The 18,210-nt window shown below is 40.8% G+C and overlaps 1 protein-coding gene across 3 annotated transcripts in view; it reads right to left on the reverse strand.

Annotated features, from left to right (window-relative positions):
- Nucleotides 1-18,210, reverse strand: part of slc2a9l2 (solute carrier family 2 member 9, like 2) — a 166,866-nt gene that overhangs the window by 8,569 nt on the left and 140,087 nt on the right. For all 3 annotated transcript variants that reach the window (XM_050038483.1, XM_050038484.1, XM_050038482.1), the window contains exon 12: nucleotides 16,532-16,659. In XM_050038483.1, coding sequence (XP_049894440.1) covers nucleotides 16,532-16,659 — 128 coding nt within the window. The remainder of the gene's footprint in view (nucleotides 1-16,531; nucleotides 16,660-18,210) is intronic.

Genomic DNA, 18,210 nt, shown 5'->3' on the forward strand with positions numbered 1-18,210 from the left:
AGGGGACCCCTCCATTATTGACCCCATCAAACAAAATGGGGGCGCTAGAGAGCTAATTTCTTATCTAGGCCTAACCGCCATATTGATTTTTACTAAAGTTGGTAGATATGTAGAACAGGATGACTGGAGAAATTTAACTCTAATTGGCAACTGGGTGGTGCTATAACAACAGAAAAATGCTGTCAGTGTGTCATTCTGTCTGTCCTACGTTTTTCTATTCACTGACGTGGTCAATTTATGTGAAACTGCACATAGGCATTGAGGATTGGCACCCCTTTTTAGAAGGTGACAAAGCTTCTTTTTCCAAAAATTACACTATTAGTATATTCTTTTACAAAGTCGCTTTTAAGTGAATTGTATGCATTCACCCCACAAGTTACTGCGCGCGCGCGCATTGATATATGTATCCCACCTCAAACGGACATCAGCTGTAGCCAAGCAGCGGAGTTACACTGTGCACGTGCGTTAATATATGCATCCACTTCAAACAGACATCATCTCAGCTGCAGCCGATAAAGGTAGGCTTATTAATTACTTAATTACATCTACACTGCTAAAACATGCACATTGATGTCAAATTGACAAGCTAACCAATTGCCATGCTGTGTAGGTGTATGTGCACGTGGGAAATTGCCCCATACCCCTCAACTTTGTGTGTCTGTGTGTTCGTGAGTGTAGCTAGGGGAGACTTTAGATATTGGTCAATTGTACTATCAAATTCACAAAAACTCTGTCTGAATACATTGCTCTTCTTAATGGGTTCAGTTGACTATTTAATCTGCAATTTCCTATGACCTGTATCCCAAACACACACCATGTGAAACTGTACGTGGGCAACTGTGCACTCAGTGGGTATGGACTAGTTATGTTTAAGACCAAATACCTGCTAAACTAATGACACCCCCATCAGCCTCAGCTGTACTTTGGGTTTAGTGCTTATTAGCATGCAAACAGGCTAAAGTAAGATGGTGAACTTGCCATGCATGAGTTGATGTTGTAAATCAGTCAACACACCTTATATGTCACTATGACAACTTTGACTGTTCCTTATGTTTTTATTGTCTGTCTTGAATGACATACACTTTAGTAACTATTGCCTCTTCAAGTGCTTCAAAAATAGTTATGAATTCCTACTCAATTACTCAGAATATTCTATTTCCTCACTTGGAGATTAAAAAAAGTTGCAGAGCATTGTTCCCGTGTGATTCTGGAACACTACACCTCTGGTCTTCGTCTCCCCTTTTATTGGTACATGTCCACTGTCATAGCTGCTGCTGTCAGCAGACGTGTACCATGTGCTTGTGGTAGAACATCGGATACAAACAATACATGACATTCTCATCAAAACATTGTTCTACAGCATCACCAGTGTTCAAAAAATCCACAGGCTACCTTCAAGTGTTTGCATCTTGACACCCAAGCTTTATGTTAACACTCATCTGCCCCTCTGTTTTCTTGTATTCTTTTGTGTGCCCTGTTTCTGTTTCATCCTTGACAATTGATCCCTCCTGTTAGAGTAACAACTAAGAAATTACTATCCGTACATTTGATATGCCCTTTTCAGCTATTTTAGCTCACTCTTTTCCTCCCACACATGACACACTGGTGCAGCTGGCTGAAAGGACAAAATTAGGTTTGTCTGCAGGGACTGCAGAGAAAACGGGCAGAAAATATCTGACAGAAGGTCAACCCAACGTCAGTACAATGTCCAGCATGCCGCAAGCAAAGATTCACTCTAATCTCAAACTTCTGGGATGACTTTTGTCTAACTCTTTTCTGTTTCTCTCTATGAACATGTCCTTCAAGTTACAGTATGAGTAACATTGTCTGTGTGTAGGTGCATTTGTGTGAGTGCATATTTGGCTGGAACAATTCATATTAATGGTCTAAAAAAGAAAAAGAAAATTAAAAGTAAAGGTTGCAGCAGCAGGCAAGAGGTGTAAATCTATCACCGGTACTGGATTTAACTGCTAATTGGGTCCCCTCTTCTTCCCTCAACCTTGCGGAAGCCCTTTCCTTAACTCAGAGTCACCTTTTAGTGTTTTGTTCACCATGACCATGTCTGTATCTAAAGTTCAAGAAAGTATATCTAACTTCATTCAGCTTTGTTATATGTAGTCGTAGTATCCAGCTGCAGTAGAAGTATACCATTTCTTGATGTGAGCTGCGATGTGAAAACTGCATGTGCACTTGTGCATAAACAGCAATGAGACATACAGTTCACCCCATTAATTCAAGCTGTAAGGAAATAGATGTGCTCTAATACAACTTAATTAGAATCTCCTGTGTAGTTCCGTCACATTAGCTTTATTGTTGGATACAGCACGGTGACATGTTAATGAATTTCTGAGCTCCTGCTCCTGTTCTCAGAATTTAACAAGGTTATATCCTGTGCTCATGTCGTTTGTGCTTATCCTCAGCAGACTGTGACTGTAACTGAATCCTGCTTGCAAAAGTCCTGATGAATGCCTGCGGCAAAATGCCTGCATCCATCCAGCGGCAGAGACTAGAGGTCAGACTCATTCCTGACGTACACAGCCATGATTCTCACGTTATTTCTAGGGACAGAAGAATGTTTGGAAAATTCAACACAAGATGGAAGATGCAGAAAAAGAAACAGGCGATATCCTCGTGATTCAACTAATTTCCAGCAATAAGAATGACTGAAGAGAAAATATAGCTTCATGTAACATCACAAGCTATCTAGGCAGGGGTAAATCTTGATGCATTATAGATTCTATAATTGTGTTGTCTGGTTTCTCAGTACTGAATATGCAGCAAATTCATTCATAAAAGTGTATTAAGTAGATATACATGCAGAGATTTTTGAAGCATGAATATTTTTGTGCATTCAGTTTAAGTCATACAATGTTTTAGGAGGAGTCTTCAAGTAAAAATTACTTTTCAACAAAGCAATCTAATCAAAGTATGTTCCCAAGAATGGAGACATAATAAGGTATGAAATAAGGCTTGCTTCACTATGAAGTAAACTATTTGTGTACCTTACGCATTCATTCAATCACAAATTTAACAATATGAAAATGTCAAATCCCCTGCAAATTCCCCCTTAAACTCTCTTCAATAAAATTACTCTGAAAGACGAAAGCCTTGATCAAAACTTCTCAACCTGCACCATGTACTTCCATTAATACTAAATTATTGTTTGCAAACAGATAAAAACAAGGCCCCGGCTCTCTCAGCAGAGAAATGGCAGATTGGGAAAGTAAAGAAGTGCTTGGAAAAGTTAAGATAACTGTGGGTTTAGGAGGGCATGAACTTCAGCGTACATCTCTACATTTTTACAGCTCACGAAGATTGAAATGTCAAATGCCATTAGGATCTAATGAGGGACAAGTGGGACGTTATAACCGAGGGCAAAGTTCTGCTATAAAAAGCAGAGCTGAACTATATGTCCGCGGCACAGAGGGCAATTATAAGGCAGACAGTAGGACTTTGCTCATACTATGAAATATAAAACTGAATATGTTAAATTCTATCTACTAGGTGGATAGGTAACAATTATAGTCTGAATGTCCCTCTAAGACTTTCAGTTTCCACATAATGACGCGCTGTGTTTAGTTAAAGCATTTTATAATGGAATGTGTGTACACAGTTTTATTCCTGCTTGAATGGATGAATGTTAACATAGGACATAACTGTTTGTATGTGGAGGGGTTCATGTGGAGGGGGTCATATGTTGTGATAAACCCATAGAGAATTATTACCTGACTCTACAGTTCCCCTCAGCTCCATGAAGTGTTTAAGCTCAGTGATTTCTTTCCAGCGCAAACGAATGTAAGCACTTGACTGAATGGACTTTATAAGTGGTTATCAGCCTCATAGATATGAGTTAGAAGTGGCCTGCTTGACCTACTAGTGGCTGTGATTGTTGTCATCAAGTGTAAAGACAGCGACCTCTAGTGGTTGTAGTAATTATGATGGGAGCGAAGGAGGAGGTCGGGTGATGTGGTATAAAGAGCAATAAAGCCCACGTACAAAGGTAGTCAGGGAGGATGGGTGGATTACTCAAACACAGGACTTTCACCCAGGAGACTGCTGTTTGTGTGGTTGCGAAAGTCAATGTGACTTATAACTTATTTGAACTGACGTTCAAAAGTTCATCACGTTACGTTATGTAGGCCTAATGTAACAAATGTACTTATTTGAACCCAAACCATGTTTTTTTCTTCTGAATCTACTAGTAGGTGTAGTGAGTCCCTTCTAACCCATAGGCTGATAACCACAGATAACGCCCATTCAGGCAATCCTAAAACCCTGAAAAAACAAAACAAAAAACCCCCACTGTACACCAAAAAAAAAAGAAAAAAAATTAGATGCTCAAGAGTCTGTATGATATCCTAAAATAATGCACACATAACACATATCCTACAAATTAGCGCCCCACTAATGATGATACATCGTTAAAGTAAAGTTACTTAATCTACATAAAGGAAAAGAAACATGGCTGGTGTCTTTAGGTTTAGGCAAGTAAAGGTACTGTGGTTAGGTTTATAGAAAAGAAATATGGTGAGGACGTACCTTAAAATGACTCACAATTCACTTAAAGTTCACATTGTTCCGAACTGCCGTCTCCTAGGGAAAGTCCTGGATTTTGTGACCCATCCACCACCCCAACCTGTCTTCTTAATAGACTGCTTGGGACTACTTTTCGTAGGAAAATGCACCACAAATTAATGAGTACAGCCTGTGCAGGTTGCACCATAGTTTCCTAGTTTCGCAACACGCAACACCTACATTCATATAAAACCAATGCATGAACAAATGTCTAAGGTAGCGCACAGAGGAAAAGCCATAAAAATAATTATGCAGTCTCAAAGGGGGGCAGCTAATCCCTAAATAACACATTTGATTGATAACAAAACAGCTCACACACCAAACTATGTTTTTTGGGACCTTGGGAGATTGATTTGTTAGAGACAGATTGGAAAGGAAAACATTCAGACGAAGAAAGGCACAAGCTATATTTATGGTTGCTTGAACATGCAAAACAGGTCAAAGGAACAGCACATGAAGTCTACTCATAGATTCACTTAACTAAAGTTCTTGGGAAAATGATGTGAGTGCACTGCAGAGGAACAGAAAGGAGGAGAACACGACACTTGGGGGGAAAGGAGAAATAAAAGGAGCACAGGGCTGGTGAACAAGTGCGTGGGCAGTGAAATAAAGAGTCAAACTTCCTAGATGTGACCATTTCAAGCCAAAATGTCACATTGATTTCTCCTCCTTGCAATTCAGTAACAACCTTTATGCTTGTGTATGGTATAACATTTACTTTATAAACAGACAGAGCCGATGTGTACTATAGGTCAAGGTATCTAGAAAAATGTTGCATTTAATGTATAAAGTGATGATTCATCTGACTGAGCTGTCATCCAATCATTTTTACAGGTGCATGACCCGTATTCATCATGTATTGGTTGAGATAAATGAAAAGGTTTGACACGCAGATATAATGAGGCATCAAAGTACATCACAGCGAGTTGGGATGAGAAGTGTTCTCATTTAGGACGCCTGCCGAGACATTAAAGACTGCTTCAAAACATAGAAAAAAAGGGGAAGGTAGCACAATGCCAAGAGGTGAGGACAGTAAATACAGAGTACACATACAGGCTGCGGTACACCCGCCCCCCCATTCTCTTCTTCTTCAGCTCAATAAAAACCATCAGTAACGATCAAACGCACATAACCAGGCTCATTATCTTCTCTCCACATTCTAACTTCAGATCAGATAAATCCTCCAGGCTATTTGTTAATAGTAATTGCTTCATATTGCATTTGCACAAAGTCAATTCTTTCTCTACCCTTCTTCACAGGTCATCTGATGAAGTTACAGTAGCTCACTAAAAAAACAATAGTTTTAGCTTCTCTCATGAAGCAGCACTTAATAGGTCGAGTCCCTAATGGTGTCTTGGGAATAAAGGGAGTATTGACAAAGAAAAACGGCCATGGACCAAGATTTTCATCAATAAAAACACAGGGTCTTTATTTAGGCCATTAAAATGAATTTGCAGTATCTCAGTTTGTGTGATATTGAAGTATAGCATGAAGGGCTTGAGGAAATTGTAAATGAAGTATTTGTCAGTTACGCAATATGGTGAGCGATCTCACTGCAGCAAGTAAAACTGTTTTCACTCCTGTGATTGTGAAACAAAGGAGAGCTCTGCATCACAATCTATGGCTGGTTACACAGGAGCACACTGCAGACAGATGGCTCTGAAAACCAAGCATGATTTCAGAATTAAATGTGACAGAATATATCCTGCTCTCTTTGTGGGTGGGCATGCCAGTAGAAATGAAGTGCCATATGAAGAAACTATTCACTACAGTTTAACAAACAGCTCAAAACATGCTTCTCATAATAGAGAGTAAATAGAGCAATGGGGATAAAAAAAAAGCCCAGTTGCCAGAACAAAATGTTGGCAAAGTATGTTTCTGCAAACCACAGATATGTTTGTACATTTTACAGGCATATCGTAGCTCAGATGATGTGTGTGAGCTGAGTTTCTCATCAGACTGGATGGCAAATGGCTTGACACATAGGTGAGACAGTAGCCCTTTTAAACAGAAATTGTGCAAATTTGCAGGAAAGCCCAATCAGTCTTCTTTCAGCATTGGCAGTATAAAAACAAAATCGGGGAGTGCGGCAAAATGCCACCTACCTACTTTTGTTTATACAGAATGTGCCTTTTTCGGGGCAATGGGGGGCGTGAGCAAGTAACAGAACATGTAGCTCAGCATGTAACGTAAACAGAGACGTGGGAGGGAAGCCCCGGCTGGTCAGTCCTTCTGCAATTCTCTCGTAAGTCGGCCCGTTGTTCACTGTTCCTGTCATCTGACGGTTAATGGCCACTTCGTTTGCGAGGACAAGGAGGGCGCGCAATGCCTTGTCTCCCCAGTTGCTCATCTTTACAGTGTCTGTCAGGTTTGCGTTTCCCTCTTGCTACTAGCTGCTCGCTAATTCCTGCTATCAGCTGTTTCCTGTTTATCCACCACCAGTGGGTCGCACGTGCGGCGTCATCAACAGCTCCTCCCACAAGTCTTCAACAGCCCCTCCCGTTGCGGAAGGGCGCCTCTGTCTTTTTAAACTAAAAGGGTTCCCCCAATATGACTACCCTACGAGGCGGAAAATTGGGCACCTCTGATCAACTCGCCAATCCGGCTCTGTGTGTCTAAACGCTCACAGCTTGCCGGCAAAATGGCCCAACATTCGCGGAAAATCTGGCAGTGTAAAAGGGGCTAAAGTAACAGGTTGTATAAGGACCCAATTGCAGCACACAGGAAACCACAAAAAGTTGGTAATGACGTTTGATGTCACAACTCAGCAGGAACAGTGCAGAGCAGGTAAACAGCACACAATACAGTTCAACACCCCAGCAAAGTCTCACTACAAATACTTTGATGGCTTGGCTGGTCCAGCAGACCGAACTGGGCCAGGAAGCAGGTGAGTGGGCAGTGATGTTAGCCCAGACACACATGCAGTTCGATTCAATAACAGGCATGGGCACTTTGTAGGAGCAGGCAGGAGATGTAGTCGTGGAGGTCAAAGATCCGGAACCAGGTGAGCTCACAGTCCAAGTAGACAAACCAGTAGGGGACAGACAGGGGGTAGGTTGAGGCAAGGCAGAGGGTGGAGAAGCCAGCAGGTGAGTACTCTCAGGTCACACACACAATGGTGAGTGTGGTGACACTGTAGGCAGGCAAGCAGGTCATAGGCCAGCAGGGTTGACAACGGGAAACCAGTCCAGAAAAAAGTGCTGGAGAGTCTTGCATAAGTGGTGAAGAACAATCTGGTAAAGAGTATCTGTGACGCTGGGGTATATATGCTGGGGTTTATATACTGGCTGTGAGTAATGAGGAACAGGTGAACTGAGTTGCCTTGATGAGGTGGGTATGGCTAGAGCTGAGGTATGGGGAAACCAGAGTGAATGGAAAATTACTGAATGGGAGTTGGGTAACTGGGCATACAGAAATAAGCAGGTGACCAGTAATACAGAACTGTGACAGACAACTGGGAGACAGCCACTGGCAGCAGACCACTGTTAGAGACCAACAAAAGCAGATTCTAACCTAGAGTTCATGACAAATGCAGCCATGTTTGTAGCAACAGGGTTGTTTAAGCCGAAACATGATTTCAGTCAGAACCACTGTAGTCAAGAAAACTTTATTTCCATTTACAGTATTATATGTGGCAGTATGGCTCTGTTCTGGGGCTTCTATGCCTTTCCTAGAAAGCCTAAGGCGGAGAGAGCATACCTCCCTGCCCTTGTATGTGCCTACATGGAAAGCCTAAGGCAGGGAGAGCAGGAGCAAAGACCCCCCCGGAACAGACCACAGCCAGCATCAATGACAAACAGAAATGACATTGATAAGTCAGACACAACATGAAAAGGAGGAGCTGGGCTGGAGGTGGGTTGCAAAGCAGCTTACAGAGGACGCAGCAACAGTAGGCAGGCCAGAGCAGTTTAAATAGGGCCCTGAATGAGATTCGCCAATTGGTTGCATAGAAAGGAATCATGTGATCTATCAGCTGACTCCCTTCCATCAATCAGCTGATCCATCAGTTTATTGGGCTGTTTGAGATCAGCTGATGTAGCTGGGATGTGAGCTGAGCTTGACATCGTGTCCTGCCTGAACTAACGCTATGCTTAATGTTTTCCTAACCCTAACCAAGTATTTTTTGTACCTAAATCTAACTGCATGGTAACCACAGCATTGCCTCAACATTAAACTGAAAACTGAAATGTAAAGTTTTATCATATCTGCGATATATGTTACAAATATAACATATCTCTGGTTTGCAGAAACCAAGGCCAACATTTATGCTGGTGAATGGATTGATAAAACACACTTGCGCTGCTGACTATGCACCTGAGTGCCCTGAAGTAATTAAAAAAAGCAAACTGTGATGCCAATATTACTTTGGTGTTTGTGCTGAAAGTTGCATTTTTGTAATCAGATTTCCACACAGATTTTCAATTTAATGGTCACACATTTTGATTTAGTAATAAAGGTTGGACTAAAAGGTGGAGAAGCACAAATCTCCAGAAACACGAGGCAGACCTCCTGTTCAACGCGAGTCCTCTGCACTTGCAGGCTGTCAGCTATGTTAAGTAGAGATATTGTTGGTGCAGGCCACTGTGGATAACCTTTCCTCAACAACAAACACTCAATACTCTTCTGTCTGGCTCGAAAATGACTTCACCGGTGGTCAGACACACTGAATCCCCACTCAGCCTGATGCCCCACAGCAGAGCCAGAGTAGCAGAGTTTTTACTCAAGGCACACAGAAAATTTAATATTCTCACTCACTGGTTCAACCTCTGGGCCTGGCTCGTGAGCAGCTTAATCAAGATGCTGCCAGTCTGCCCACCAGCATGATGGAAACTATTCTAAGTATTCACACTTGCTGCACAAAATTGCACACGTTTATAATTGGTGTAACAGCAGGCAAATTATTGTTCTCATGTGTTGTTCTTCCTGCAGGATATGACAGATGAAGGCAAAGCTTCCTCTGCTGTGCTGCTTCATGTAGGCAGGGGCATCACTGAGTATTCTCTAACACCCTGGTACTGACCTGGGATCTGACCTTGGTGTTGTTAGACACTGTCACTCAAAATACTTTTGAGAAAGTGCAAAAGAAAGTGTTGTCTCGGTCCACCAGTTTGTCCTATCTCTGCATGTCAATGGAGCTGGTGGTGCTCCACTAATCACAGCCTGGCCATAGAGAGGCTCAGCTCAGCCAACGCACTCAACAGAATAAATGTTGGATTTGTACATTTCTACAAACCACTTATGTGTTTTCAATCTTATGTTAAAAAGGCTGTGGTAAATATGTGGTTAGATTTAGGCACAAAAAACACTTGGTTAGGGTTGGGAGAAAAAGTCATGTTTCAGCTTAAAATACCCAGTTTGGTCGCTACAAACACATCCTGAAGTTCCTTTAAAAACTATCCACTTTTGTTGCTCTTGTACAGTGGTCTGCTGATTGGCAGCTGTCTCACCTATGTGTCATGCCACCCATCTTACCTTCCTCATATTGACAAACTCAGCTCATATACATGTAATCTGAACTATGTCATTATTATGAAACTTACAAATGTAATATATGCGTAGTTTGGAGAAATGTACAATGCCAAGGTCTTCATGGGTCCCATATCCTCATTCTACACAGCGTTCTACCACATCACAGGCATTGTTGAAGGGGGTGTCAATTCAGGACATTTGACCCCTCAGATTCAGAGCAGATTACCTTGGGAACTTAATCTCTTTGGGGTTATCTGTCCGGATAGTGAGGTTGGTTCGTGAGGGCAGCAATACAAGAACAGTCCCTATCTCTGATTAATTTCAATAAGGCAGCTATTCCCTTCACTTACAGTGAAGTGCTTGTGTTTTATGTGCTCTTTTCAAGTGTTTGGCAGATTCTTCTTGTTTTATACTCTCCATACTTTGAGATCTACTAACTGATGAAATGACTGCGTTGGATGCAGCAGTCAGCCATGTCTTTCTCTCTGTGTGTTCTCTAATGTTTTGTTACATCAGTCAAATGCAAAAAGGCAGCAGAGGCCTGGGGAGCATTAATGGGATAAGAAGACATCACGACGGCCCCAGGACATTTACCTGGAGGTGGATTTGAGAAAACTGTTCACTGCATAAGACACGTCTCAGTATCAGTGGCACAACCATGGTTACAGTTAAAGCTACAGTACCACTTCAATCATGCCATCATTCTTACATCAAAGTGCCTTATTTATTTATTGTAGTCAGTGAGAAGTACACTGAAACAGAATCAATAATTCCTTTGTAAAATCCCTTAAAATATGCTCTAATTCAAAATATGGTATTATTATTATATTCATCAATTTGTCATTTCTCTTTTAGCTCATGAAGTTTGGCTTTCTTTTATGTGATTTATAAGGAAGAGATTAAATAAGAGCATGATGGAGATACATCATGTATATCACTGCTTCTTGGCTCTATATGTTAAATTTGAGGTCTTCTCAGTTGACAAGAAATTGATCAATAAATTTAACCAGCTGTGTATTTGTATTTAGATATTAGTTTAGAGGAATGACTTAATTTACTGTATTAGAATGTTGTACTTCATACAGAAGGCAGTCATTATGGAGCATTTGTTAACCTAATTCTGATAGTTTTGGAAATATATCCAGACATAGTGGTTGTGCTTGCAGATGTGCATATATGATTGAATATATATTATATCGATATAGTCAAGTTGCGTTACATAATGCATACCAGTGTGCATCTCTCCTCTCTCACACTCTCCGCACAGCTCTCCCCCTCCAGACTCCAGCAACACTAAGAGAGACACGTTGCTGCTCCTCTGTTTAATCCAACTGTTTATTAGTCTACAGTGTGACATCAGTCTACGAGTTGCAGGACTATGCTTAATCAGTCTGTGAGATGAATGACTGCCACTGTCACTTTTGACCGTGCTGAGCCACGCTGTGCCGATTTGCATCTCCATCATCATGTAAGCAGCGTCATGCCACGCCAAGCTGTGCCAGAGATGGGGGTAGTGATGATGTCTCGCCGACTGCAGCCAACACTTGACAACCCACCTTCTCCCCCTCAAACAAGCCTGTGTGTTGTGACACTGAACTCACCTCTGTCTGCAGGAGAGAAAGGCATTTTTTAAAGTCTCTGTGTTCAGTGCTCAGAACTTTTGTAGCTTCTAACTGAATCTCTGTGGTTTGGAGTTTAGTTTCTCTCCTGCGTCCTGTTTTTATTTTAGATATCTGCTTTATTTTACTGTTTATGTTCGCTATCCGGCCTATTAGAAGTTGTGTGAAGTTGCTGCTCGGAAACCCAACATGTCCTTATTTTGCTGCTTCATAATACAATTTTTATATAACAAAATAACGGGGGACATTTATTGAGAAGAATCTATAGGATATTAAATGAATCACTGAATTAGTGAAACTTTATTAGCGGCTTTTCTCCAATTAAGACAGGTCTAATAATACTGCAGGGAGGAAGAGTGGAAGCAGAAACAGCCACAGTGAGATGTTGATGAGGAGCAGCAAACAACAGACCCTTACTGCACCTCTGCAAACAACACACCTTCAACAGGTGAACTTCTTTTACCTGCCCTGCTGTGGAAAAAAAAAACATGCAGCAAAAATAACAGGGGACTTCAGCCGTGGATCAGCTTGCAACTGAACTTGTAGCCGAATTAGTAGAAAATACTGAGAGATACAATGTGAATCACCATTCAGCCTGAAAATACCGAGATGTGAATATTTGTCCATATCACCCAGCCCTATGCACTGTGTAGCACGCATTTCACACACAGAATTCGAATGCTAAAATAAAGTAGCGTACAATAATCATGGTAAATGCACTGCACTTAGATAGTATTTTTCCAGTCTTAGTGACACTGGTGCCACCTGCACATCAGTAATCATTTATGCACACTCACACACTGATGGCACAGCAATTGGGAACACTTTGGCCCAAGGATCCTTTAACATGTAGATTGCAGGGGCCAGGGATCAAATCATCAACCTTCCAATCCTGAGCCACAGCTGCTCCCTTATAGTGCGCTGTACAGTAAACTGGAGGTGATTTCAGGTGCAGCCCATGAGTGAACTGTCTGAATATAAAGTAAGGGATTCACAGCTTGACTTGTGGCTTCTGCATCAGTAATGCAACATGAACTAAAGCACTAAACTTAACTTGAAACTCAACAGTTCACCACTGTGGAGCTGCCATCCATGGAGGACCTCTACACCCAGCTTTGCAGGCAGAAGGAAAACAGGATCATCAAAGACCCGAATCACTGCAGCCAAAAACTGTTCCTCCCGTTGTCAGGCTGCTGGCAGACGTTCCCACACCATTAGGCTCAGGGACAGCTTTATCCACAGACCACAAGATTGCTGAACTCTTGAACACATCACTTGACATTTTACTCACTGCACTGGTACACATAACCTAAATACTACTTCTACTACCTGTTTATACATGCACACACTGTAGTTTACATCTATATTTATTTCATCCAGTCTATATCACAGTTAATTCATTTTATTACTACTGCACACCACCTATCTCTGCACTATTTTATGTATTAAGTCTCGGATTATCATCTTAACTTGCGTGTTTTTCTTTTATACATTTTGTAGTAGCATTGTTGGAGGGAGTCTGAAAACAAGAATTCCATTGCCACTGATTGCTTCACTGTAACTGTTGTACATTTGACGGATATAGACTTGAAACAATACACAATCTATCCATCAAGTGGCCAAACAGGTACCTATATCCTCTCATACCGCCAAACCCAATTCTGAATTGTATAAACACTATGTACTCTTACAAAGTAACTTCAATAAGAGATTGTAAAGTCAAAAACACTGAAGTTAAAAAAGTATAAGAATAAAAGAGTGAAAGTAAGAGTCAGAGAACGAGAAAAATAAGCTGGGAGGTCAAAGAGGGGGAGAGGAAGAGGCACAGAGGGAAAGAAACAGAGAAGGTAAAATGAGAGGAGGCAGTGATGTGGAGCCGCCCGCAGCAACAGCAGCTTTTAGAAGGTGAAAGAGGACCCTGCAGTTTCCAGGAAAAACATTCCTGTGTTAGACACTAATAGGCTCTTCTGTCTCAAAATGTTGTATTTGCTCATTAAAAAATAAATAAATAAATAACCAAACACAATTGTATATGAAGCAGTTTTAAGATGCTCATAAATCGTAACAAACAAGGATCAATGACTGTTATGAACTTTTTAGAAATTTAATACCAGAAAAGGAGCATTAAAGGATTATATAATAGAGCGCCAAAGTCTGGCCCCCTTTCACGTTAGTCTCCGTATCACTAGCTCTCAACGCTCGGTGTATTTTCGTAAAGATTGTTTCTTTTATTGTGTCTTTTTGAAAAGTTAAAAACATTAAAATGGGTTTTTCACTGAATATTCTCAGAAAAACAGGTATCTATTTCTGTACTGGCTGGGAAAAAAACACCCGAATGTCTCCTTATTCAAACCAAAATAAACGTATCATTTTGTGTAATTTGTAACAAACATCTACAGCTCCTATGATGCTTCGAAAGTGCTTCTGTGCCTAAAACTTTGTATTCAGCTTTCCTGTCATGTCTCACATTTCACCTGTAAAACCTTGCTTACAAAGCTGAGCAGCAAAAGCAGCCCATCAACAGCAGCACAACAGCCAGTGTCCACACTCCATTCAACCACAGTACTGACAGAGCTCACAGTCCATACCCAAAATCAGGTACCCAAATCAATATGTGTAAAACCATGTGTGCGCCTTTTCCCACACATAAACTGGTATTTATAAAGAAAGTGGGGTGAGAATGTGCGCACCTCATGCATTCTTCAGACCAGACATACTCTCGGCTTTAGCTGAGATAACAGAGGGTGATGATGAGGATTAGACTAAATATAAGTTGAAGGACAGATAAGTTTGTTTTTAGGTTGTTAGCTAATTCCACTGATCATGTTATCATATTTACTGCTTACACGGTGTTCTGCAAAATGTCAATCAAAGGTGTATCTATAAAGTTAATTCTAAATGATTTATAAGGGCTGAATGTCATTTTTATTTGTATTTAAATTAATCTTCCTGATAATAATCTTTTAATTTGATCCTGTAAGGCATTTTGTAAAGTCAGCTTCAATATGAGTGCTGTAAATGAATCATTGATCATCCTTCTGACATTTCATATTAATGATGATTAAGATTAAGCATGATGATGGTTCGCAGGAATGTAATGGATTAGGGGTATGGAGGCTACAAATACCCACAGCCATGCGTAATGATGCCTGTTCTGGCTGGTGGAGAACCTCTCTGATGCAACACAGAGGGAGAATGCACTTTCTTCATTGTATTTCTTGTTGACAGGTCTTTTGAATTGTGGAGGGTCACAAGTATTCATATGCAAACAAGTGTATAAGGGCACTTCTATATCTATTTTTGGCAAACTGTGGGCGTGGAAATGAGGCTTGTGTCTGTGCGCCCAGCCCCACAATGACTGAGATTTATAAAACACAATCAGGCATACGCAAGGCTTTATAAATCAGATGAAAAGAATACACACACATATTTCTGCCTTTGTGCATACACACAGTTTTAGTCGTGAATCTGCACAGAGTTTTATACATCTGCCCCCCAGATTTTAATTCCCTAATACAGGCCAAGCTCTCAACACACTGGATCCTACATTTCCCATAATTCATCTCAATGGTAATAGCCCTGATGACATCACCAGGGTTATTTTCCACACTTTGTAAAACTCACTCCAGAGCCATGGAACACATTACACAAGAGTGTATTCACAGGCTGAGTAATACATCTGAAGAAGACTAAACTCTTCACAATGGGTAAAATGGGTACAGTGCCCCTTTACAGTATATTTTACTGCTAATATCCTGCAGTTAGGAATATCTCACAGATTGCAAAACTAACAAGAGAAATAAAAACTGTGCGTCATGATCCTAGTTCAGCAGTAAAGGCAAAAGCTCGGTGGAACAGCCTTCATGACTTAGCTGCGGTATAAATATCCCAGAATGCAAGAGTTATAAAGGACAGCATCTAAGACAGCTCTGTAACGTCAATAGGCTAACACTCATTTTAAGAGCTAGTATCAGATTTTCTTTTGCTAGGCGGAAAATGTTTTTAAAGTTGTTTTTAAATTGCATCTCCAATCGGCAAAGAGGCTCTCAAAAAAACAGTGTGGTAATTACAGCCCAGTGCATCTGAAAAGATACATACTACCATTTATTCAGGCCAAGAGGACCAGAGCAGTGTGAAGAAAGCTACCAGGCAAATATCAGTAGAGAGGTACGCACTGACCAGCAATAGTTCAGATTTTCTAGTACAGTTAGGCTAAGAAATGATTCAGCAAAGAACATCTATAACTTGTTTGTATAATCCAGTATATTAAGTCAGGAGCACTCTGGTCATTAACTTAATACCATTACTGTGAAAAGCTTGTAAATCAGCAGGGATCTCTGACCCTTCCTAGGACAACCATTAGAGCTCAGTAGTTGTATAATGAGGATACAAAATACATAATTTTATGTGACAGGACTGCTGAAACATTGAACAGCAAGTATGTTGACTAATGAGAGTCCAAAGAGGAGGTGGAGGTGCTGGCAGAGTGCGGGCAACAACAACCACCCGACAGCATGGTGTGACAGGCAGCAACTGCTGGGATTAATGAGGGGCTGACAACTTTAATGGACTGTGAAAGGCTGAAGTGACAACCGTGGCTGGTGTTGGTTTAGCTGACAATAAGATGATGACAAAGTATGTGTAACACTTTACTTTAGAGAAGCATTACTTGTCTCTGCTGACATTGTGACCAATATGTTTGTGGTCCTTGTTTTATCTATTTCCATGTCAAATCCCATGTATGTGTACACATTTAACTTGGCCTTTAAAATTGAATATGATTCTGAACTGACTGGGCTCCAAAACCTGACCCTTGACCCTGATACAGTGTGTACATGTGCAGCACACATTTAGATGAGCTTACTCACTTGGATGAATGGGAACAGGAGGCCCACAGCAAAGTTGGACAGCCAGTTTACTGTACCAGCGATCATGAAGGCAGCAGGTCGGTAGGACTGTTCAAACAGTTCCCCGGTCAGGATAAAGGGGATGCCACCTAACAAAGAAGAAAGAAGGGCATCAAAATTACAGAATTACAGCCCTGCAGTTGTATGCCTCACACACCAGTCAAGTTTCTTTTACAGTTTACATCCATGTCTATGAAAACATGGATGCTTCACACCCATTGTTCCCCCAGCAGCAAAGAAGATCTATAGGTTAGGTTAGGTTCTTTAATGTCCCCATGGGGATAATTGTTTTCACACATCATCAGTCAGGTTGGTTTCAGGGCAGCATACACAACATATAACAGATAACAGACCCTCTTCCCACATATTCCCCAGATAACAAATAACAAATAACCCTCTCCCACACATACCACAGAAAACCATATAAACATAAACATGACATAGACAGTGTACAGGGGTGAAATATTAAATCTACATGTTTTTGTTTAGGGCTGTGATGGCTGAGGGGACAAAACTTCTTTTAAAATGGTCTTTTTTCCAGTCCAGTACCCTGTATCTGCGGCCAGATGGGAGAAGTATGAAAAAATGGTTCAGGGGATGGTCGGGGCTGTTTACTATTGCACATGCTAGGCGTGTGATGGCAAGTTCATTTGCTTCTGACAGGCTGGGGGTGGGGAGGTTGATTATTTTGGATGGTGTGTGTGTGGGATTTTGAGGAGTCTGTTTTTGCTGGTGACAGTGAGCAGGGTGAAGAAGCAGGGGGAACAGTACATTAGGATGGGTTGGATGATGCTTTTGTAGAGGAGTAAGAGGAAGTGGGGGGCCACAGACAGTGATTTCAGTTTGCGTATGATGTAGAGCCTTTGGTGTGCGCGTTTGTGTGTGGTAATGACATGGTCGTTGAAGCTGAGTTTATTGTCTATGGTGAGTCCTAGGTATTTGAAACTGTTGACTTGTTCAACTGGTTGTCCTCTGATGAGTGTGCAGTTGAGTGTAGGGGGTGTCTTGGATGTGTGTATGACCATTTCCTTTGTTTTGTCAATGTTTAACTGGAGGTAGTTGTCTGTGCACAACTGTGAAAACTGTGAGATTGACTGTTGATATGCTATGATGGAGTTGTTGTCACTGAGTAGCAGGGTTCAAACTTAACTTTTTGGCTTACTAGCCAAGTGAGTCAAATTTGATTGTTTAAAATACTTTATTAAAACATACTTTGCTTAATAAGCTTTACATTAAACGTATCAACTCATTGTTATATACTGGCGCATCTCAATAAATCACAATATTGTGAAAAACTTCAATATTTTTGGTCAGTTATTTCTAGGGCTGTATCCAAATATTCAGATAATTGAATATTCGTTTCTATGGGTAGGTATTCGTTATGAAAATTTGGTATTCGATATTCGTTTTTTTATTTTTATTTTTTTTATTATTATTATTATTTTTTATTTTTTTTTACATATTTTTCTGGTGCTAAATGTAGTCTTTTGTTGTTGGTAAATGTAGGTTATCAATAAAAATCAAAACTTTTAAATTGCATTGTTAAAAATGTGAAAATATAGTATCCTACCAACTGAGCTTGTGCGCACGGCAGGCTTGAGCGCATCCGTCTGAGGCTGTGGATCAATGCCAAGTTTTAC

The sequence above is a fragment of the Epinephelus moara genome, chromosome 24 (genome assembly GCF_006386435.1).
Source record: "Epinephelus moara isolate mb chromosome 24, YSFRI_EMoa_1.0, whole genome shotgun sequence".
In the NCBI taxonomy this organism is placed as follows: Eukaryota; Metazoa; Chordata; class Actinopteri; order Perciformes; family Serranidae; genus Epinephelus; species Epinephelus moara.